Source organism: Ovis aries, chromosome 15 (genome assembly GCF_016772045.2).
Source record: "Ovis aries strain OAR_USU_Benz2616 breed Rambouillet chromosome 15, ARS-UI_Ramb_v3.0, whole genome shotgun sequence".
NCBI classification, from domain to species: Eukaryota; Metazoa; Chordata; class Mammalia; order Artiodactyla; family Bovidae; genus Ovis; species Ovis aries.
Window position 1 is genome coordinate 33,838,133 of NC_056068.1, and position 24,470 is coordinate 33,862,602.

The 24,470-nt window shown below is 48.9% G+C and overlaps 1 protein-coding gene across 6 annotated transcripts in view; it reads left to right on the forward strand.

The window, feature by feature from the left end:
* The window catches only part of GRAMD1B (GRAM domain containing 1B), a 202,476-nt gene that overhangs the window by 57,722 nt on the left and 120,284 nt on the right, over positions 1 to 24,470 (forward strand). For 4 of the 6 annotated variants that reach the window (XM_060399796.1, XM_042233004.1, XM_027979340.2 and 1 more), the window contains one exon: positions 3,013 to 3,090. The exons of 1 other annotated variant lie outside the window; for it this stretch is intronic. In XM_060399796.1, the coding sequence (XP_060255779.1) occupies positions 3,013 to 3,090 (78 nt within the window). Of the gene's footprint in view, positions 1 to 3,012; positions 3,091 to 13,882; positions 23,621 to 24,470 lie in introns of those variants that run through there. One more of the 6 variants, XM_060399798.1, reaches the window with a different exon arrangement.

Sequence of the window (24,470 nt, forward strand, 5' to 3'; positions counted from 1 at the left end):
TCCCCCGGAAGAGGAAATGGCCATCCACTCCGCTGTTCTTGCCTGGGAAATCCCATGGACAGAGGAGCCTGGCAGGCTATAGTCCATGGGATCATAAAGGATCGGACACGACTGAGCAGTTTTGATAGCCCGAGGGAAGGTAGGGTGAGAAGGAAGAACAGCCCATTGTAGCTTAAATGGAGTCAAGTTTAATTTCTTCCATGAAGAGGCTGTAGTGCTGAGAGTGGTCATTGGATTGGTGGAACCCCTTTGGGTTTTAGATGGTGTAAAGCACGGGGCTCTAGACACCCCTCCTTCCTGCTTCTCCACTGTGCTGCCAGAAATGTAGACTGATATTTCTCTCTCTCTCTTTTTAGTAGTATTATTTTGGTATTCCTCTCTTGATAATGGGTCTGCTTTGGAATTTGAGTTCTAGTCATCTGTGGGTTGCCTGCTGTACCCTTAACACCTATCCTAGGTTGTATAGAGGAGGATACTTGATCCATATGACATGTCAGTCCCAATGTAAAAAAGTCCAGTGGGTTAGCAACATGATAGTATAATTTGTTATGAGGTTTTTTAAAATTCACTTATTTTTAGTTGAAGGATAATTGCTTTACAGTTTTGTATTTGTTTCTGCCATACATCAATATGAATCAGCCATAGATATACACCCCACCTCCTACCCCAGCTCACCCCTCTAGGTTGTTACAGAGCACTTGTTTCAGCTCCCTGAGTCATACATCAAATTCCCACTGGCGATCTATTTTATATATGATGGAGCACCTGTTTTTAAAAGGCAAGTCAAATGACGAGCAGCCATTCCATAGGGAATGAGTGGCAAAAAAAGTGCTCTGTGTACACACTTTGTTCTGCCAGGCGACTGGAAGCTTCGTATGTGGCGCTTTTCTGACTTCTGGCATGTGTGTGTGTTGTGCGTGTGTGTGTATTTGAAAATGTGTTGTAAATTGCTTCTGAGTTCATTTCCTTCTTGCTGAAAGATGGGATCATGAGAGCATGGTTATAAAATCACTTGCTTCTTTGAGGGAAAGTGTGCAGGCACTGCGACAAGCACTTACCCTGTAAGACCGTTCAGAGTTTGCTGTCTGCTGCGGATCTAGTCTAAGGAATATACGGTGTAGAGATCAGTGCTTTTTATGGCTGTAAACTATCCAGCAGAACAAGGGAACAATATTGGTCCTACTGGGCCTGGGTTAGAGTGACATGTATGGTAATAACAATTTATTATCAATAGAATTTATACAAAACAGGGGTTTGCTAACATTTTCTGTAAGGGGTCATACAGTAAATATTTAGGTTTTGTGGGGCTAATGGCCTCATTGCTGCACTTAATTCAGTTCTGCCTTAACCTACACAGCTCCGCTCTTGTAGCAAGAGCAGTCCTGATTACTATGTAAATGAATGAGGGTGGCTGTGTTCCAGTAAACCTGTATTTATGACATATAATTTTGAATTTCATGTAATTTTCACGTGTCATTAAGTATTGTTATCATTAAAAAAACTTTTTTTTAATTCCCAACCGTTTAAAAAAGCAAGCACCATTCTTAGACTGCAGGGGCTCCAGATTTGGCCAGGGGGCCATGGCTTAAGGACTCTTGATTAGATACCTGGCGTACTTAATAATTAGCAGTTAATACAAATGACTGATCACCAGCTTTAGGTTCAGCTAGTATCGTAAAATGTCCAAACAGCCTTTCTTTCTCTTGAGTAAGATAAATGACTGTTGGATTACACATAACTTTAAGTGTCATGGTATGTGCACTGTTTGGAAGAGAATTTCCAGACAGAGGCAGAATGAGAGATTAGAGTTTATTGCTCTTTGAACAGCTGACCAGCTCATGGTTCAGCTGAACAGCTGAACCCCTTTCACAGGCTAGTAGCCAGTTTTTATAGCCTTGATGCTTTCGAATTGTGGTGGTGGAAAAGACTTCAGAGTCCCCCGGACAGCAAGGAGATCAAACCAGTCAGTCCTAAATGAAATCAACCCCGAACAGTCACTGGAAGGACTGATGCTGAAGCTGAAGTTCCAGGACTTTCCCGACCTGATGTAAAGAGCCAGCTTATTGGAAAAGACCCTGAAGCTGGGAAAGATTGAGGGTAGGAGAAGGGGGCCGCAGAGGATGAGATGGTTAGATAGCATCACCAACTCAATGGACGTGAATTTGAGCAAACTCTGGGACATAGTGAAGGACAGGGAGGCCTGGCGTGCTGCAGGTCAAAGGATTGCAGAGTCAAGACACAGTTTAGCAACTGAATAGCAACAAGGCAGAGAATACTCCTACTGGAAGGGTGGATAATAGGGTGGGTATTTTACCTAACTCGGAGTCAAGGACCTAGCAGGTTTAGATCCGGAGGCTCTTGGCAACAGTTGCTACAGGGCTTAGGTAATTCTGGAGATTTTCATCTTGTGACCTTAGTGTAGGGCTCCACAGTATGCACTTTAAGAACTCTGTGAACTGAAGCTCCTTAATCATCATGCTTCCAGGGCTTTAAGGAGTGGAGAAACTCCACCTTCTAATTCCTCTGCTCACCCTCCTTGCCAGCCCTCCCAGGAGGCAAAGAATCCTGCCAGGTGGCCCCAGGCTCCATTAGGTCTCAAGTCTTTGTCCTGCTGGAATTCCCCTCTCCCCCACCACCCCCTCCCCTTCCTGCCCTATCGGCTGTGCCCGCACCTGTGGGTCTCAGGTGAAGAATGGGATTGTTACCCTCTCCTGCAGATCTAGAGGCCCAGGGACAGAGAATGCCAGAGGCACTTGCTCCTTGACACTGGCCTGGGAAGAGCCAGGTAATAGGTCAGGATCTTCCCGGGAGCTTAAGGTAGGATGGGTGGGGTTTTCAGAAGGTCTCAGTTCCACTGCCTACCAGTTCTGTCCTCTGTGTCAACTTCCACGGCAGGGGGAGGGAACGTGTACCTTTAAAATGTTGTAACCCTGTTTCCCTGGAGTCTCAGCGCTTACCCCAGGGTTGAGAAAGGAGGCGAGCGTTAACCGTTCACATCCTGTCTTTCCGCAGCAGCCAGCAGAGCAGCCAGCAGAGCAGCCATGACGATGACTCCAGCAGGTTCCTGAGTCCTCGCGTGCGGGAAGAAAGGTGAGATCGCGTGGCTGGGGAGGACGGGAGGCCAGCGATAACGGGGCACGGGGAAGATGTTTGAGGAAGGTCAAGTTTCTGCCAGAAGCGAGAACCACGAACCACGAGAACGGCAGAGAAACAGAAGCTGGCCTGACCTCTGTGCTCCAACACGGGTCAGAAAGAACACTACCCCCTCGACCTGAGAGGGCACTGGTTCTAAAGGCTTTTGGTGCTCAGCAGAGGGAGAAGTCAGTGTGTGGAAACCAAGTCTGTTGGGAAGATGTTGGAGCAGGACCTGAGGTGCCCTGTAAAGGTTGGGAATGCTGTGGATCTGGAGAGGGAAAGGGTGTTTCCAAGCCTGAGGAAAACGGCATGGCCTGGGATGGTGCGTGTGTCATCAGAGTGGTACCTGAAAGCTGGGTTTGCCTCTTGGCTGGGTGTCAACCAAAAGATGCTGCCAAGTCAAAGATCCAGAGAAGGGGATTTATGCTAAAGCTAGGGGTACGTGCATATTCATGCAGGTGCTTGAATGGAGGAGAATTCAGCATAGAATTGGGACAAAGGTCGACAGAGTTCAGGCTCTAGTTGAAAGAAGTCAGGAGGGTCCTTCCATCCTCCACTTGGGTGGAGGTCTTAGTTCCTGCAGAACTTGCAGACGTGTATCAGGTGATTATGTGCAGTCCTTGACGGGGGTGGGGTGGTGGTGGGGGTGGGGGGTGGCTGGGGGGATGGGGGGGCAACTAGGACTGTGTTTCCTGACTGATTTTCCTTTGTCCCTGTCTTCCCTTACTTCTCTTAAGCTTCTTGGATCACAGAGGCTGGGACCTTCTCTTTAGATTTAGAAAGCTTTATGTCTCTTGCCATAGTTCTCAGTTCTGTGCTTATTACTAGCCATGATTGACAGTTCAGCTCATCAATTTAGGTGGAGGCATGGGGCACCCCTGGGCTCAGATGGTAAAGAATCTGCCTGTAATGCAGGAGACCTGGGTTCACTCCCTGAGTTGGAAAGTTCCCCTGGAGATGTGAATAGCAACCCACTCCAGTATTCTTGCCTGGAAAGTTCCATGGACAGAGGAGCCTGATGGGGTTAGTCCATGGGGTCGCAAAGAGTCTGACACGACTGAACGACTCACATTTTCATTTTCTTCCTGGGGTCTTCAAGGGACAGAGACTAATCACTTTCATCAAGATGCTTGATCAGTTATGATCCGATGGCAGTTCCCTCAGTCTCTAGGAGGCATGAGATATTAGATGGGCTGCAGGCCCAACACTCATTCCCAGGCCCCTGTTTACATTTTCTGAGCCAGAAGACAAATGGGCTCCAGGCTACATGTTTGTGGCCAGACTCCTATCTACATTTTGGGATCTACACCTTGATAAAAGAAACGACAGGAATAGGGTGAATAACAAGATATTGGACCCTTTTATGGTAGGAACAGAGCTAAGCCCTATTAGAAGATCAGGAGGTCATACATTTCCATCCTTGGGGCAAGGGAGAAGCTACACTTGCACAAAAGGTTTAACGAGGTCAAAAAGGCAGGGGGTGCCAGGCTATAGGCATTCTTGCCCTCTGCCTCCCATACGCCCTTGGGATGAAATCCATCTTCACTGAGCTGTATGATCCCACCTAGGGGAGGGTCCCTAGACAAATTAAATGCGTGATAGGGGGTGGGGTGGGGTGGGGCTGGTCAAAACAAGATTGCCTAAGAAGCAGACAAAGACCCAGAAGACTGGCCCCTTACAAAGGATTTAAACCTCCCAAAGGCACAACTCTAGCAACTGAGTTTGCCCATGTGCCCTGCCTTTCTAATGAATGCTTTACTTCCTCTCCCTCCTTGCCTGATTTCTCCTTTCAAGGTAGACAGGGACCGGGGACTTAGATTCTAGCCACTAGTCCCTGTGGTCTATCAGTTAAGATTCCTGGTTTCCACCTAGGTGACCAGGGAATTAAAGTCTCACTTCCAGCCGCTGCTCACTGCTTTGTGCATCTGAAATCATCTAGAGTGGCCTTCGCCCTCTTTTCAGTGCTCTCTGGATTTCGACAACCCATGCTTCCAAAATTGGAAGGGTCTGTAGAGTTCCCCAGCACAACTCCCTTCCCCATGTTGTGCGCTGCACATCTCCGGAAACCGTCCATTTCTGATCATCATGCCTTCAGTTGATGGGCAGCTCCTCAGTCCTCTGTTTTGTCTCTGCCGCTTGCGACGTTCCTGGGAGAGATGAGTAGGTGCCAACTTGCACAGACTCTGCAGCACGTTTTTCCCACGGCTCCTTGCTAACTAGAGTCAGCCTTGATTTTGTTCAGTACTTTGGATTGTACGCTGATAAAAGTGATATTTTAGCTGTTTCTCTGCCCCATCCCACTGTTGTAGCCACGTGTTCCGGGAAACAAACTCACTCTGAAGGACAATGCAGATAGTGGAGTGCAGTTTATTACACCGGCGGGCCCAAGGCAGAGTCTCCGACCAGCATTTGTGAAAATCTTTTACACCCCATGTGTGTGTGTCTGAACCCACCACTCCAAATTCCTTGAGACTTACATAAACCGAGGAAAATACAATCCCAATAACCCATCATTCACGTGCTATGTGCTCATGTGCTCAAACAGTCTAACAGTTAGCCAATAATCAATAAACCCGAGGTTACACTCCGATAGATACAGAAAAACTTATGCCCTGTCTGGAGGAAGGGGTGATTAGTGTATGTTTTCTCTTAGGCGATGAGTAACCTAGATACGATCTTCAAGGTTCCCCTGTCTGGAGGGGGTCTTATCCTTCTGTTGTTGTTTTCATAGGCACTAAACACAGAGTTCAGAGTCCATTGGAAAGGTGGCTGAGCATGATCAGCATGAACAGGCCTAAGATGAGTCCAGGCCCTATGAATTCCTTCTTCATTCCCCCGTCCTGATGCTCTTAACTCACATTATGAGCACATTCATAGGGATATATTGCACCCTGGCTCTCCGACCGCCAATTTGGGAGAATGACTACAACCTTCGGGTTACTAAGTTCATAACACATTGTAAAATTCAGGGTCCACAAAGCAGAACTATCAAGACAACTATAACAGTGGTAAATATAGTTTTCCACCCTTCACCCAAGATAGAACCGAAGTCCAGAAAGGAATGTTTTCATTTGACATTGCTTTACCTGGTTTTTCATGTCATCTAAAGCAGTCGATACATTGCCAGATAAGTCAGGAATGTATACACAACATTCAGCCTTAATTATGGCACAGGCCCCTCCTTGAGCAGCTGTGAGTATGTCCACAGCCATGCTATTATGAGTTACGCTTTTCTCATTTGGATTTGCTCTTCATTTAGGGCTTGGGTGGCTTTTGTTCTATCTAGGAGGGCCTGTTGTGTGAAATTAGTCAAGGCCTCTACTTTAATCATGATATCTGTTGTCCCTATAGAGGATACGAATAAGCAGCAATATACTCATACCATTGAAACACGGATCTTGTCCACCTTGCATGTAAATAAGGTAGATTTACTGGGGCTACCGGGGTAGATTTACAAGTAGGTTAGGCTTTTGTTACACTGGCATTTATATCAAATGTAACCCCATGACCCGAGTCTATTGACTGTAGGTCTTACATCAAGAGAGCAAGGAGAGGTTATGATTGGCAAGAGAGAGGAAGGTCTCTTTTTGTCATCCCAGAAAAGAGCACAGTGTTTTAAAATCTCCTTGGCAGAGCAGTGACACCCACCAAGGAAGTCCATCCGTCACTGACAGAGGCACAGCCCTACATACCCAGCAGCTGGGAGTGTGGAAGGAAGTCTGCGTGGGAATGTGGCCATGAGATGAAAGCATTGTCCTGAGTTGAAATGGAAGTTAAATTCAAAATCACGTTGATGAGGCCAAGCAGCAGGAGTTGGTTGTGTGGCTTCATCCTGAAGGAGCTCGTCCAGGATCTTCTTTTTTCCTTCTTCTTAAGGATGGTTTTAGTCTCTCGAGGGTCAGCGGGGTCCCTCTGTGCAGTCCACTCAGTGTTTTTGGGGTCTACGTGGTATGTTCTCTTCACCCTTGTATGATTGATCCAAGGGACAATACCTGCAACTTTAACTGCAGTAGGGGTAGTTAGAATAACATAAGGGCACTTTCACCAAGGGGCTAGCAAATCATGTTTCCAATCTTTGACCCATACTTGGTCACCAAGCATAAACTCATGAATCTGTTCCCCGAGGGGGAATGGCACCCTTTCTTGTACAAACTGTTACCCGATTTATTACCTTATCCAATTCCATCTGCTGTGAAATCCTATTCCCCCTTACCTGAGGCAAATTGGTTGATACCTGTTTTATTATGGGAGGGGGCCTCCCATTCACAATTTCATATGGAGAATAGCCTTGGGACTGTGGGGTCATCCTGAGTCTGAGCAGAGCCGTCGGAAGCAAGTCCACCCAGGAGCAGTCAGTCTCTGTGATCCACTTGGAGAGTCTCTTTAATGTCCGGTTGGTTCATTCCACCATCTCAGAACTCTGGGCCTATATGCAGTGTGCAGTTTCCATTTGATGTTTAAAGTTTTGCTTACTTGTTGTACTAAATCAGCTACAAAAGCCGGGCCATTGTCTGAACCAATGCTGGTAGGAAGTCCAAATCTGGGAACTATTTCCCTAAGCAGGCACCGGGCTACCTCTGATTCTCTTTCAGTCCAGGTAGGAAAAGCTTCTACCCATCCCGAGACCGTACATACCATGATCAGCAGGTAACGGTAGTGTTGGTGAGGTTTCATTTCAGTGAAGTCCACTCCCAGGTGTTCAAAGGGCAGTGTGCCTTTCCGCTGAATACCCAGAGGTTTTTGTCTGAATACCCGAGAGGCAGCATTAACCTGTGAGCAGGCAGCATGGCCTAGGGGGTCGCTTGGTGTGTTTGGCTTACCAGATTGTGTGCCAGCTCCTCTGGTACCAATGATTTGCCGCTTGGCAATTCCCACCGTCCCTTTTCAGTCTTGATGGCCCCTTCCGCTTTGGCTAACCTGACAGCCATTGTCCTTGTTTTATCAGGCTAGTGCCATCAGTGTGCAGGACCCAACTAGGGTCTGGACCCTTGTGTCCTTCTTTAAAACAAACCCCAGATACCTTACCTCCTCCTTGCAGATCTGTGCCTTCTTCTTTGACACCCGGTAACCTGCTTCCATCAGCAGCTGGAGCAGTGCTTTTGTCCCTTCCCAGCACTTTTCCTTGGTCTCGGCGGCCAGCAGCAGGTCATCCCCGTAATGTAGGAGCCAACATCCATACTCTTTCAGATGGAATGAGTTCAGGTCAGAAGCCAAGGCTTCCCCAAAGATGGCTGGGGGATTCTTAAACCCTTGTGGGGGAGTCCAGATGAGCTGTTGCTTGTTGCCCCCGACTGGATCCTCCATTCAAAGGCAAAGATGGGCTGTGACGCTGGGGCAAGGCGTACGCAGAAGGCATCCTTGAGATCTAGCGAGTATAAACTTTAGTCCTCGGCGGGAGGAGGCTAAAAGGTATAGGGGTTTGGAACAGTGGGGGTGTGAAGTCACAGTAGCCTGGTTGACTAGCCTGAGACCCTGTACAGGCCTATAGTCCTGCCCTCCTTCCGTTTTGACTGGCAGGATTGGCGTATTCCAAGCTGACTGGCACTCTACTAGAATGCCCACTTATTTCAATCTATTGATGTGGGGCAGTATGCCGGCCCAGGCCTCTATCGGTAGCGGGTACTGGAGCTTTCTAACCGGAATGGTGCCTAGTTTGAGTTCTGCTATCACTGGGGCTTGATGTTTAGCCAGCTTGGGGGTAGAGGGGGTTGTCTTCTGCCTAGACCTCAGGGAATAATTGAGTTAGCTGTCTCTCATGTTCTTCCCGCCCACCCGGTTCTGCTTTCGGAGGCTCATGCAACCTCCACTCATCTTGCGGGGGGCGGGGGGGGGGGTCTTGAGAGAGAGAGCAAATAAGTGATAGTGTCCATCCAGAAGGTGGGCCTCTCCTCAGGGGAGAAAGTCACTTGTGCTCCTAGTTTGGAGAGCAAGTCTGTTCCCAGCAGGGGTACTGGGCACTCAGGAATGTAGAGGAATTCGTGAATCACTTGGTGCCCCCCATCTGACATTTTCTGGGCTGGCAAAACGATTTAATCATGTCTTCTCCCCATACCCCAGTTACAGCGGTAGTCTTTTTGGACAGTGGTGCCACAGGTTTTGTTACTACCGACAGTTCTGCTCCTGTATCCACCATGAAGTCAATGTTTTGGTCCCCCACTTTTAAGGTTACCATGGGCTCTTGGGGACCTGATATCTCTGAGCCCCGGCAGCCCTATTTAATTTCCAAGTCAGCAAGCCCCACAACTGCGGGAGCTTCCTCTTCCTTCCTTCCCTTAGGGCATTCATTCTTCCAGTGGCCGAAAGCTTGGCACCAGGCACACTGGTTTGGCTGTAATGGGGCCCGGGGTCTCCGTTGGGACCGTTTGAAGGACTGTCCTGTCCCTGGGGCAGAAGAGGTTTTCAGGAGGGCCCGAGGTAGACTTTCCCAGAGCAGCAGCTAGCATTGCAGATCTCTTGTCTATTCCCTTTCGTTCCCTCAGGCTCTCTGGCAGAGCGCAGTCTCCGCTTAATTCCAACGTCTCCCTCCCCTTTTTGTCAGTACTCTCCGGGGGGAGGTGGGTATAGCTTGGGCGGTTCAGCTGGAGCCGGATCCTGGAAGTCCTGGCCGGAGGCTTCTGTCACCGCGATCGGAGCCACCTCGGTGGCTCTGTGGCCTCAGGGAGAGCTGGCAGAGGAGCAGCGGCTGCTGCAGGACTTCACCTGGCCCTGAATTGAGCATTAAGCCCGCCTCCAATCCTGGTGGAGCACTGAGACAGGAGCGTCATTATCCAGTATGGGGGGGCGGGGGGGGGTCAGGTCGTCCCGTCCAAATCCTGTAGAATTTCATTTTTTATCATCAGTCTATTTTTGTGCTGTTAATATTTTTCCCTTTCCCTTCTGGATACAGAACCTTGTCCAAGTAGGAGGGTCTTGAACTAACCCTAGCCATGGGCTAGGTGAGTCAATATATGGATATCGATCCAGGTGCCCTGGCCCTCCTGTGACTGCTGTATAGACTGCTTCCACTATTTTTAAGTTCATGGTGCTCTCTGGGGGCCATCCTACTCCCATAGGGGGCCATTTGACCTCACAGAGTATGTGGAAGAGGTTAGGCTTCATCTTCACCCCATAGTCTCCTCCAAATCCCTTCTTAAAATTTTTAATCCTGCACTCCAATACAGTTGCCTTAGATTTACTTTCCCCCATCTTGCTTACCTTCTCGGGCCTTCTTCTACTTTTTCTTTCCATTCTGTCTATGAAGTTCTCTGTACCCTATGTACTTCTGATATTTCCACTCAGTGAAACACTTAAATTGCCACTCTGCCTCCTTCCTAATTGGGGTGAGAAGAGCCTTACCTGCCAGATCCCAGAGGGAGAAGGGATCGGCGTGCCTTCACCTGCCGGTCAGCATGGCCGATTCAGAGCACCACTTGGTCCAAGATTGTTTCTCCCTTAACTTTCAAAGTCCGTTCTGCTTTGGTGGACTTGATCAGGTGTGGATGAACACAGATGGGTTAAATATTCCATGTCCTAGGCCATCTCCGGAAAAGCCAATTCGCTTATGTATTCCCCTCCTTCCAGCCTGACAGTTCCAAGGGGGTCAAGAATTTCACAGCAGATGGGACACCTCCTGGGGGAGGGTCGAATATGAGCACACAAGGACCAAGTTTCTTCTCCTAAAAATCCCCTGGCGATTGCTTGGTAATAATTTTCCCCAAGATAGCGTGGACACCACCTCCTAAATGACCTTCACAAATTTCTTTCCTAAGCCCTAACATGCTCATCAGCCTGTGTACCAAGCAATTGTCATCTGCCTATTCCAGGCTCCTGTGGGTCCATGCTCCTTCTAGTCCCTCCCAGGGGGGTGATCAGGCCCCCTCTTCCACCCTGCCGGGTGGGTTCCTCCTCACCTGAGTGCTCAGTTCCCTTGCTGCCGTTCACTACCTGCCAAAGCGAAGAAACCGGGCGTTGAAAGGCTGAATTCTTCCAGAGGGGCGAGGCGCCTTCCCCCCTCTAGGAGATTCAAGCCACAAAGCCTCGGGGTGGCCTCAAATGAGACCTGTCTCCTCAAAGTGAGGAGTTTCCCGGACAATGCACCAAATGTTGTAGCCACATGTTCCAGGAAACAAACTCACTCAGAAGGACAATGCAGATAGTGGAGTGCAGTTTATTACACCGGCGGGCCCAAGGCAGAGTCTCCTCTTAGCCAAGGACCCCGACCAGCATTTGTGAAAATCTTTCATACCCCATGTGTGTGTGTCTGAACCCACCACTCCAAATTCCTTGAGACTTACATAAACCGAGGAAAATACAATCCCAATAACCCATCATTCACATGCTATGTGCTCATGTGCTCAGTCAAACAGTTAGCCAATAATCAATAAACCCGAGGTTACACTCCGATAGATACAGAAAAATTTATGGCCTGTCTGGAGGAAGGGTGATTAGTGTATGATTTCTCTTAGGCGATGAGTAACCTAGATATGATCTTCAAGGTCCCCCTGTCTGGAGGGGGTCTTATCCTTCTGTTGCTGTTTTCATAGGCACTAAACACAGAGTTCAGAGCCCATTGGAAAGGTGGCCGAGCATGATCAGCATGAACAGGCCTAAGATGGAGTCCAGGCCCTGTGAATTCCTTCTTCACCACAACCCGAATGAAATGTTATGGATGATCTCTCCTCCAAACCTCTGCTCAGAAACATCCTTTAAATGTCTTCCCTGGTCCTTTCATCCTCATCCCTGGCCACAGCCCCTTGAACTCTTCATGGTGGATGTTGGATATAATTTTGCCCTAGCTCACGTTGGGCAGTATGGGAAACAGAGACGGCTGTGAGCTGAAGGATGCTTCTGTGGTGGTCCCTGTGGACCCCTGCCCTGGAAACTCAGTACTGGTGTGTGCTCACCATGGTCTTTCTGAATGAATTCAGTTTTTCCTTCACAGTCAGTGGGTTCTCCTGGAGAGAACAAGTCCTCAGAGTGCTAATTAATCACTCAGCCGAAGCTCTCGGAACAAACCTTTACACCCTGCACCTAATCCTTCCTCCAGCAGGTTTCTGACCAATTAAGAGACTCTCTGGGGCGTTTCAGATGTTGGCCTCTGATATGTTGGCCTAGAGCAAGTGTGAGATCTGAACCCTGGGGAGAGGGAATCTGACTTGTGCTCGTTGCTCTGGGCCCAGTTTGATGGACAGCACACCCTGATGTTTAGGATGGCATTTCCCACACCGGCCATTGTAGTGCCTGGCCAGTGTAGTGGGTAATATGGACCCTTTTCTGTGGCTGCTCCTAATTCTGCAAGCCACATTGTCAATTGCAGAATGAAGGATTGTTTCACAGAGCAGACAAAAAAATATTGATTTCTCTGTTTTAAAGATCAGAATTATAATACTTCAGTATGAAATAACTTTCCACTGGTTAAATAAAACATTGATTTTTCTTTTTTCTTGTAAAAAGTTTAGAATGGATATCATATTTAGAGATAAAGTAGCTACTGTACTATAATCTTTAAAAAATCCACATTGGGACTTGCCTGGTGGTCCAGTGACTAAGACTCCAACCTCCCAGTGCAGGGGCCCTAGGTTTGATCCCTGGTTGGGGAACTAGATCCCACATGCCTCAACTAAAGATCTCGTATGCCTCAACTAAGACCCAGCGTAGTCAAACAAGCAGGTAAATAAAAAAAATAAATATATTTTTTTAAAGTCTGTATACTGCAGAGAGGGAAATGCCTTGATAAGACATCCAAACTGAAGGGCTTCTGAGAATTTATTTTCCTCATTCACATCAGCTTCTATCCAGAAAGGAAAAAACCCTTTGGGACCATGATGAGGGGCAGAGTCCCCAGCACAGGAAGTAACTTCAGGGAGACAGTCACTTCCTGGGCAGGAGTGTGGCAGGGAGAAGTATTGATTTTAGAGAATTAGTTTGTTGGAAACAGAAATTGTCTCAGAGATAAGAATAATCCCCTCAAGTTTCTGTTTGAAAGCAGACTAGATCTAGCTTCCTCAAACTATGTGTACCATGGAATTAGAGATGCTGAGCCAGTTTCATGCTTCGAGGTGAAGCCAGGGGTGCATTTACAAAACAGTAGTTCTCAGATCCAAACTGGACCAGTTGATAAAGGTTTCCCAGGTCACTAGTGTTTTTTTTTTTTTTTTTTTTTAATCTTCTCAATTTGTTTGCTTATTCAAACTACACTGTTGATTAAAAAAAATTTTTTTTAATATATTTATTTACTTGGGTGTACTAGGTTTTAGTTGCAGCACACAGGATCTTTTAGACACAGCATGTGAGATCTTTCATTGCGGCATGTGGGATCTAGTTTCCTGACCATGGATGGAACCTGGCCCCCCTCCATTAGAAGCACAGACTTTCAGCCACTGGACCAGCAGGGAAGTCCCCAGTAAGTCTTAGTACATTTCACCCAGTGTCAGGACCTTTCATACAAAGCCACAAGCATGGAAAAAAGAGATGTTTCACTAAGGACTGTTTCTGTACAGGATGTTAGTCTCAACAGAATGTGATCTCAGTTGAACCAGGAAGCCTTTTCATAGAAGAAAATGAGACGTGGACAGGGCTGGAGTGCAACTGAGGACCAAGGCAGGGCTGCATGCATTCACATGCCAGTTCCATGCTGCCTGCCGGCCTGTTTGCCACAAACCGATGTGAAGTGTCTACAAGATGCTGGAGCCTGCCATAGTTCAGGCTGCTGCAAGAATAGAGCCTGGCCCTCTGCCGCTTGGCCCTGCGAGATACAGGCAAGAGCGAGAGCCTCAGTCAGCAGACCTAGTTTTGTCTTCTGTGTTGACTGTGCATTTTTAAAAGCATTTTACTCAGCTTTTCTGAATCTTAGTTTCATCACTTGTAAAAGCCTTTTCTTGTAAAGAATACATGAGATAGCATGTGTTGAGTGCCTGGTGCTTAGTAAGTGGCAGCTGCTAATACTCTGATGGTTTTGGCTATGGTGAGTTTTTACTGTCACTTTTTTCTTTTAATATTAATTTATTTATTTGGCTGTGCTGGGTCTTAGTTGCAGCATGTGGGATGTAGTCCTCTGATCAGGGATCACACCCAGGCCCCCTGCGTTGGGAGCACAGAGTCTTAGTCACTGGACCACCAGGGAAGTCCCTTTACTATCACTTTCTTTGCAGATCTGTGCTCTTCTGTGTAGAATACTGATCATCTACAAAATATCAGATACTGATCCTAAGGATAAATAGAATAAGGCATGACATTTGCTCTCAGGAGCCTTCTTATCTTTCAGTGGCACATATCTATAAGAAAGTAAGTATAATGTAATAATTGACAGATGGCACTTTGTCTAATAGAATTTCGTTGTAATAGAACTAAAGAATTTGTGTACTAATGTACCTAATCTGTGCAGCGACTCTTACGTACACTTTAAAATATAAACCTCTCAACAGCCCTTTCAAATAGATGCTATTATTATGTTTATATTGGAGTTTGGAGAACTTAGGCTCAGTGGAGTTAAGAAATTTGCCTGACTAGAATAATGTAGGTCCTCCGCATAGGGTAGGATGGGGGAGGAGGGAGGGAGAGGGCGGTGGTATCCAGAAAGACTCCATGGAGGGGGCTGTGCTTCAGCTCAGAGCTGCAAGGGGAGTGGGAGTCTGTCACATGGCGGCGTTCCTAGGCGTGGGAACAAGATGTACATAAGCCGGAGGTGTGAGAAAGCAAGGCGTGCTCAGGAATGGCAAATACTTAAGTATGGATGCCAACAATGGCCCAGGAGTGGGGGTAGCTAGCTAGTGGCTGGAGATCATCTTTGTACAGGTAGGCAGGCGCCTGATCATGTATCATCCTGCAAGGATGGACTGGACTGTATTTATAGAAGAGGGAAGAGAGTGAGGTCTCTCTCAGGTATTCTTGTGAGAAAAATCCTCTTGGTCCTTGGGTGAGAGATGGATTCAGGGAACAAACGCTGGAAGCAGATAGACAAGGAAAGTTGTGCCGAGTTTCTCAGTCGCGTCTGCTTCTTTGTGACCCCAGGGACTGCAGCACGCCAGGCTTCCCTGTCCTTCACCGTCTCCTGGAGTTTGCTCAGACTCATGTCCAGTTGAGTCAGTGATGTTATCCAATCATCTCATCCGCTGCTGCTCTCTTTTCCTGACCTCAGTCTTTCCCAGCATCAGGGTCTTTTCCAGTGAGTCGGCTCTTCCCATCAGCTGGCCAAAGTACTGGAGCTTCAGCTTCAGCATCAGTCCTTCCAATGAATATTGAGAGTTGATTACCTTTAGGATTGACTCCTTTGATCTCTTGCAGTCCAAGGGACTCTCAGGAGTCTTCTCCAGCACTACAGTTCAAAAGCATCATTTCTTCACTGCTCAGCCTTCTTTCTGATCCAGCTCTTACACCATATGTGACTACTGGAAAGACCATACCTTTGACTATAATGGACCTCTGTCAGCAAAGTGAGTGTATGGCAGAGAAAATACAAGCTTATATGTGTGTATTGAAGAAAGGGAACATGGTTTCATGAGGGAACATATCAAATAAATTGGGCCAGGACCAAAGTGGGGGTGGTGAGAGAGTGTGGTAGATGAACTAAGGCCAGAAGGATGAGTCTGAGATGGGAGGGAAGCAGTGAGAGGAGGCAGATGATGAGACGAGATGAGAGGAGCTTGGTTGGCTACAACAAAGACTTGAGTCTTTATGCTCAGAGCACTAGGAAGCCATCGAAGTTGTAAGAAGGGAGACAACGGGGTCAGATCTGATTCTAGATAGATTGCAGCTTGGGGAAAGGATGTACAGTTAGAAGGCTGTTACAATAGTTCAGACGAAGGACTGGATATTGGTGGCTTGGATGTGGGATGCTGGTTGTTGGGAATGGGGGGGAAAAGTAGGTGAGTTCCAGACACATTTAGGGGATAAAACGTCCTCAACTTGTGGTGCCCTGGACAAGGGGTGTGAGAGAGGGGAGGTCTTCAAAGTTGGTCCTAGGATTCTATTGTGCTCTACTGGGGGGTGCCTCTGCTGAAAGATAAGGAAACGGGTTTGGAGGAGGTGAGAAGAGATTGATTTAGATCGGAGGTGAGAGGACTACTCTAGAACAGGAGAGAATAGTGGATGTGGGTGCAGGTGAGTTCACAGGTGTTGAGGAGGTTACTAGCAGCAGCAGCGCCCCTTTTCTGTGTGTGATAGGAAAAAAGATCAGTTCCTACGATCAAGGAAGGTGGAGTGCAGTAAGAGGCTTCTGTGTCGTTAATTTGTGAATTTCTTATATCACTTCTTCTCTGATGAGCTTCAAAGAAATGCATGTCTTACTAGAACTTGCCCTCACTTCTCCCAGTTAAGGTAGGTTTCATCACATCTGTATTCTAGGCATAGTAGTTAGCAGGCTGTGGTTAATTCTGCCCGACACGTGCCCTGTGCTGTGCACTCTGGTTCACTTGTCCATCTCCCTCTAGCCTGGGAGACCCTGGAGGACAGAAACGGTATCTCGTATGAGGCACAGGGTAAGTGCTCAGCAGCAGATGTTTGTGTAATGGATGAATGAACCAATGAGAAACCAGCGCAGCTGGAGCTGGAGCCCCTGGGGTTGGAGCAAGGCCAGAAAGCAAGCCCGTTTCTTCCAGCTCAGGTCTGGCCGTCGGAATAGCTAGCCTCCTATCAGAAGGAAAGATGTTTTCAGTTTCTGTCCCAGAAATTGTTCCCAAATCCTGTATCTCCAGGGCACTCTAGCCCCGTCTACCCGCCTGGCTGCCGAATTCCCCACGGCCCCGTGGACACTCAGGTGATCTCCTCGGTCAGCTTCCTCACCGGGAGGAAAGAGCCAGGAGTAACAAACCCTCTGGGAGCGGTGCCCATGCTCCCCACACTCGACCCCCCTTCCGGCAGCTGACATCACTTGCAGGTGCAGCTCCATCCTCCCTGTCTGAGGACAGAGGAGGAGAGGAGACTCACCAAGTGCCCGGAGTGCTGCCAGATGTGGGAGGGTGGGGGAGGGCTCAGCCTGGAGCTGTGGCTCGGGCCGCGGGCAGGGGGCATCCCGGTTAAGCCGGAGCCCTCCGCCCTCCTGTGTTCTGTGTGGAACCTTAGGGCGGGGAGAGCTCGGCTATAGGGGCCAGGTCGACAGCTGGAGGGGCTGCACGAGCAGCGGCCTGAGAGCGAGCCCGCAGCCGCGAGGTCCCTGTGGCCATGTGCTGGGCTCCCCCCGGAGCCCAGCATGGTACAGAACCTGCGCTCCCAGATGGTGTCTTGCAGCACGGCCGTGAAGCAGGCCTGCCACCACCACGTCTCCTCCTTGAGGAAGAAGCTGTCCTTTCTACGAGCCAAGTAGGTGCAGGGCCCCTGGATGGAGATCAGGGCACGAGGATGTGGCCCTTGGCTGGTTTGGGGTGACCCGGGGCTCGTCGCAGAGGCGGGAGCGCTGTGGGGTTGTCTGCCGTGTTTGGGGATGTTGCAGTTTCTTGCCGGGTGATAGGTCCCCAAGAAGGAGTATGGTGTGTTGGCAGAGGCTGAAGGTGGAGGATGTGGGGTGCAATGAATGAGGCTGTGCGCTCCTCGGCGGATGCGTTGCTTGAGTGGACCTTGTCTCCAGGCAGCTTCCTTGGCTCTCTGGGTTCTTCATGCCTGGCCAGGGATCATTATTTTCCTTTTTCATGGTAAATTACTTCACTTGGTAAAGAACTCAGGGTTCCCAAGAGAAAGAAAGGTGAGAGAGAGAATGGTGTGTTCTGCCTGAATTAGGGGCGATCTCTGGGGTCTTTTTGGGTGTTAATTTCCTTCCAGTGATAGGGACCTGTACATAGGGACCTTTGGGGTGTTGCCTTTGTGTGTTCACATCGTGTATCTGCTCACCGGGGACTTCGCTTGAGAAGGTGCTGAGGAGGTGCGAGCCTAAACAGGTGTGGGGCTCGTTTTGCTAATGTGGACCCTGAACCTGGCAGAACCATGGCAGAATCTCATTGCCAAACACACTGTACCTTGGGTTTTGTGACAGGAAGAGGGGAGGAGGTTTTCTGGAGAAGAAAGAGGTCCCAACTTCTAGGATCAGAGTTAAATTCAGGGGCTGGTGGGCACTGGAGAGAGAGGTGAGGCATGTAAGCCGTTGTGATTCGTTGTGAAGAGAAACACAGAAGTGAGGACTGGGAAAGACAGGGCAGATGGGGTGAGGGGAGGACAGGGAGAAGAAAGGTAGGGAGAGGCTCAGTGCGTCTCAGAGGTAGGTACGGGCTGGAAGTGGTCAGTGGTGGTCTGGATTCTTTCCCACATGCACCTGCGCTCAGGCGTGGATGCCTACGAGTGTTCAGCCGTCTGTTGACAAGGGTGCTCTTCCCAGGGAGCTTTCAGGTGGAGGTTTGAGGCTGGGGAACAGAGAGACCCAGTCCTCGCTCTCAGGTGGTGGCTCCCTGGGTACCACCCAGTGCTGGGGGTGCACAGCAGACCCCCAGCAGGCCATGGCAGAACCCTGTGGTGCTGGTGGCGAGGGCAGCAATCTGTCCAGTGGTCACATGGGACTCAGGACTGCACTTTGCAGACGAAAGGATGACCTCAGATTAAGTCCGGACTCTACCACCTACTGGCTGCGGCGCTTTTACAGCATCATCTTATCCTCTCTGCATCTGCTTCCTTGTCTGAAAATGGAGATAACTGTACCTGCTTTATGGAGGTTGTAGGGATCAAAATGAGATCAAATGGGAGAAACACTTGGTACTCCGTCTGGCATGCAGGAAATGGTAGCTTCTGTTGGAATTGCTGTTGGCTCAGGCCACCCTTGGGAGCTGAGAGGAAGGTCTGTTTGGCGCTCAGAGAACCGTAGCTGGAGACTTGGTCAGAGTGAGTCTAGGAGAGGTGGCGTCTGATGACTCCTTAGTCACCCAGGGAAGCCAGTCAAGTCAACTCCAGTCCTCAGCCTCCCAGCTTTCTTTGTGTCTGTGTGGGTGTGTGTGTGTGTCCCCGACTCTGTGCAGCCCCATGGACTGCAGCCTGTCAGGCTTCTCTGTCCATGGGGTTTTCCAGGCAAGAATACTGGACTAGGTTGCCATTCCCTTCTCCAGGGCATCTTCCTGACTCGGGGACTGAACCCCATGTCTCCTGCATTGCAGGCAGATTCTTTACCACTGAGCCACCAGTGAAGCCCAGCTTCCTTTACATCTTGGCACTAATGGTGTCTTAACTGTAGTTATTTGTTTACTCGGTTGTTTGTCTCCCCAACTTGCCCTAACCTTCGTGAGAGCAGGGACTGTGTTTATTTGCTAGTTGTGCCCAACTCTTGGCGTTGTGCCTGAAACATGGTGTGCGTATGTGTGCCAAGTCACTTCCGTTGTGTCCGACTCTGTGCAGCCCCATGGACTGTAGCCCACCAAGCTCCTCTCTGTGGGATTCTCCAGGCAAGAGTACTGGAGGGCATTGCCAGGCCCTCCTTCAGGGGATCTTCCCGACCCAGGGATTGAACCTGCATCTCTCACATCTCGTGCACTGGCAGGCAGATTCTTTACCACTAGCGCCACCTGGGAAGGCCTGACACATGGTAGGTGCCCAATAAATATTTGTGACCTGACTACCTGGAACTTGAATACCTGTCTGAAGCTTTTTGCAGGCTCTAACTTTCTGTGATCATGGGATTCTGTGACTGTGGCCCAGACAGAGGGCCGCTGTAGCCCTTAACATCTGTTAACCTTTGTGACGGTTTCATGGTCCTAACAATGCTTTGATCTGTGACTGCCTCTCACACATGCCCCTTTCTCTGATCCACAGACATGTATGCTCAGAGGATGTGCGGTCTGGGGCAGACAGCACAGAGGCGCTTGGGCTCAGCCCTGACTTTGGGGGCAGGGCTCTCCGGCTTGCCTGCACCACCCCCCACCGCCCGTCCCCGCCCAAGTTCCCAGTTTGTTTCTCTGCTCCGGCCGCTTCTGTTGCTGTCAGCAGAACTGTCTGCAGGTGTAGCCATCACCTGCTCCGTGTTTCTCCTACTCCAGCATTTCTCCTTTTCTGCCTGAGAAAGAGGGGTTATTAATTATAGCTCAGCATACCACTCTGTCTCTCTGTGGATACCATCACTGGGGTTTAGATTTGGATCACTGGCAGGTTGGCTAGTAAATTTCGTTCCCCAGCATCTCCACCACCTGCCGGGATAAACGGTATCCTCCCAGTGGGGGTGAGGAAGGAATGTGAGTGGGTGAAGCCCGGGGCTCAGGCCGGAACCCCACCTTCAGGCTTATCCCGCTCTGAGCTGCATTGTCTTCCTCTCTACTCCAGAGCTAAAATGCAGTTGGAGGCCCAAACCCTGGGTTCTTTTCTCAACATGACGCTGATGAATACTGTAAGCTCAGAGCAGCTATTTGCAGAAACCACTCCTTGTTTTGAAGCAATACTTTTCCAGAATTATTTGATACTCCAGCTTGGTGGCAAACCCCATCAGTAAAAAATTTTTGAGAGGTATCACTAATGTCGTATGTGAATGTATGTATGTACAGAAGATGTATGCTTGCACTACTGTATGAAGTATCCTGTATATTATATGAATAAGTGGACGTTTTAAAAGGATGAGCTAAAAAGTATAAATATAAGTTCTAATAGCTCCTTCCTTCACTGCATGGGAAGTGTTTATATCTGCTTGATAAAGAGCAGCCAGCTTGGGAGCCCAGGGTTCTAAGGCAGTGGTCCTCATCCTTTTAACAGGTTTCAGAATCACTTGCTAGAGAAGGAAATGGAAACCCACTCCAGTATTCTTGCCTGGAGAATCCCAGGGACAGAGGAGCCTGGTGGGCTGCCGTCTATGGGGTCGCACAGAGTCAGACACGACTGAAGCAGCTTAGCAGCAGCAGCAGCAGAATCACTTGCAGAGCTAATTCAGTATTCACATTCCTGGGTCCTTCTCTCCAATTCTGAGCCCCTAGGAATTTGCACAGATAACACATTTCCCAAGTGGTTTCAATGCCAGTGGTCTTTGAGAACACACTCTGTAGCCTGCAACCTTCTAGCTGTATCAAGAATCCAATTTAAGGGACCTCCCTGGTGGTCCAGAGGTTAAGGATACACCTGCCAATGCAGGGAACATGGGTTCAATCCCCTGTCTGGGAACTAAGATCTCACATGCTGCAGGGCAAGTAAGCCCGTGGGCAGCAACTACTGAAGCTGGAACACCCTAGAGCCCACACTTGCCGAAAGTAGAGAAAGCCCGTGCTCTGCAAGGAAGATCCAGAGGAGCCAAAACGAACAAAAATCCAATTTAATATGGCTGGAACAGGGAGGACCTAGGTGTCTGTCCTGACTGGTGACCTCAGTTCTAGGGAATCTCTGGCAGACCCTTAGTCCCTTTTTACCTGGGATGCTGGGTCAGTGTCTGGCTTGTTTTTCCCTTACCTTCTGCATAGCCCAAGAATCACCACTGTGCAGCAAGGAGAAAGGTGGGTGGGTTGGGATGTGTAATTAATCATTTTCATCTTATCTGTCATCACTTTTCGGGTTGCTCAGTGCCTGCCTCTTCTTATCCTCAGACACAGGAGCCACAGGCAGTTAAGTGCTGAGCTCTCTCCCTCTCTTTGCCAGTACTCTTTAATCCAAAGAGGCAGCTCATTCACTGAGATGCAGAGAATCCCATTGCTGCCCTGGTTGGAACCAGTCCTGGGGGTTGGGGGAGCTGGGGGAGTGGAGGAAGTCTGAGTATTCCCCCCCTCCCCCTCACACACACACACACACACACACACACACACACACACTCTCAAACACACAAGCTCCCTTTGTCATTCTTTGTGTGAGCGTGATGGGTGAGTTAGTAAGTAGAATTCTGGGTTGACTTTTGAAACTCTTTAGTTTATTAGTTTTGCTCCATGCCAGGCTTGCTTTGAGATCCACAAAGTGAACGCTTCACCTGTTCAGCCCCCTTCTCTCTGGAAGTGCAGCAGCTATCACCCACATTTCCTTTTCCTGGGGTGGATTCCCTTCTGGCTGAGAGTTGGTGTCAGTTGTCCCTGTAAATAAGGGTGCAGAACAGAGACCTACTGAAGGAGCCCTTAGCAAGGAATTTGAGGGGCCAGACACTCTCTTCTTTACTAATTCATGAATTTCTTCTTCACTGTCTGTGTCAAGCGGTTATCTGCCTCTCTATGAATCACTTCCATAGTGGGAAATCGGCTAAGTACATTCATTGGGGTCTTTTTCAGTAAAGAAATATATGGTTATAAGAAATTACTGCAAATCTACAAATGAGAAGAGCAAATGCCAGACAACACTGAGTGTCTGTGTGCTTAGTTTGTGGGCACAATATCGGAGGTATTATTTGTTATTACTGATAATAGCTCCTATTTTGAGAGCTTATTATGTGCTCAATGCTGTGCTTTTCGGGTGCTGTTCTTATTTAATCCTAATAGTGACCTGGGAACGGAAGTTACTATTCTACCCATTTTCTAGATAAGACAAAGTCCATTGTCTTTCCTTGTCAGTGGCAGAGCTGACCACTTTACTTCAAAGCTCCAGTTTTATTTGCATCGCTTTATGACTTCCCCTTAAAAGAGGATACACATGGGGGTCCGGTGCAGGACCCTCTGCTTTTCCTTATATCTAGTGGGCCTATTGTTATCAACTTCCTAGAATTGAAGCATCAGATGTGGAAGTGTATGAGCTAGTCTTTTAATGAAGTTTATCTCTCAGAAAGCTTCAAAATCAGACAGAACAAGAAACAAACAGGGAGAGAAAAGATCACAGTGATTCTGAATGATACAGTTAAATATGCCCAGAGGCCAAATAGATTTTTGTTTTTTTAAATCTTTTTTTCAGTATACTTCCTGTGCGTGCATGCGAGTGCATGCTCAGTCACGTCCAGTACAGTCATGTCTGTGACCCCATGGACTGTAGCCCACAAGGCTCCTCTGTCCATGGTATTCCCCATGGGTGGGTTTCTATTTCCTCCTCCAGAGGGTCTTCCCTGAGTGGGTTGCTATTTCCTCCTCCAGGAGATCTTCCCGACCCAGGATCAAACCATACATCTCCTGTATCTCTTGCGTTGGCAGGCAGATTTTTCACCACTGAGCCATCTGGGAATCCTATGCTTCTATGCTATGCTCATTTTGCATAGTGCCATAGGATTTTAACCAACAAGTTATATGCACAAAAGTTTCGGTACATCTCTGTTTGACAGTATCTCTTTATACAGTTTTCTCTCCATTTCACCATTATGCCTCAACTGCAGAACAGAACTGTTGTTCCTCTTACCTCCCAGCAGGTACCAGGTGAAGCCCCTTCGGTCATCTGCAGGACCTGCAAAAGTTCACTTCCCTGTGGGTTCGCCAGCACCCTCTGCTGGTGGTGACTTCCCAGGAGAGGAGGGGGTGGCCCTCTCATCCCTCAGTGGTAGCTGAGATCAGTGGTGAGTCAGCAGGCAGAGCCAGCAGAGGGAGTGGCCTGGACTCCACTCCTTCAGTTGTGGAGGGCTGGGGTGTCTGCCTGGCAGGACACCTTCCACCTCGTAGCTGTGAGAGAGGACACTGGGGGAAGGGAACGGCCAAGGAAGAGTTGCTGGTTGGTGTTGCTGTGCGAATGGGTTTGTATGTTCTTCTTAGACCCTCGGCTCAGATCCCTCTGGGGCCCATGAGTTCTTCCTTCGACATTTAAATAGCATGGTTCCGTGGTGGTTCTTTTCCCTCCCCACCCAGCTTCCATAGCTTAATGGTCTGTTTGTTTTCTGGATGTAAGCACTGCAGCGGCAGCTCCAAGGATGCACCGGAGCCAGTCACCTTCAGAAAAAAAGCCGAGGACAGTCTGGAGCGGGTGGTCGGCTCCGGAGGCACGCTTTCCACGTTTTCCCTTGTGTGCTGCTGGCTCGCGTCTCTTCCCCAGCCCCTGGTCCAAGAACTGACGCGGTTCTGTATATGCATCTTTCAGTTGCGTTCGCAGTCTCTTAGAAGATGTGTTTGCAGGGAGGAAGGTGATCCCCACCTCCCACCCCTCCACTATCTTGAAGTCCTCCCTCTGTCCACCGCCCCCCACCCCCACCACCCCAGTCCCTTAGGAGAAACCTAGGACCCAGAGGTTTCTCGGGAACTTGCCCTCAGTTTCTCCCTTACGTCTCCCACTGGCCTGGTCTGGCAGTTGTGAAGAACAACGGGGAAGTGAAACACTCTAATTCAGTAGGCCTTCCCAGGGATCTGTGACCTCCAGCTGTCTCCTTATCTTGTTTTCCTCTCGGTTTCAGCAGTAGTCGCTAGAAGGTACCGCATCCAGTGTCCAGTGGATGTCCTAGTGACCTTTGGAGGGCCCCCAGCTCTCCCACCCTGACCTCCACCAGCACCGCCTCCATCCTCGGTAGAGTGTGTGGTTGTACAATGGCAACGTGTGCAGCTCCTGTTAACATGTACCGAAAAAAGGTCAGGCAGTGTGATTGGCCTTCTCCC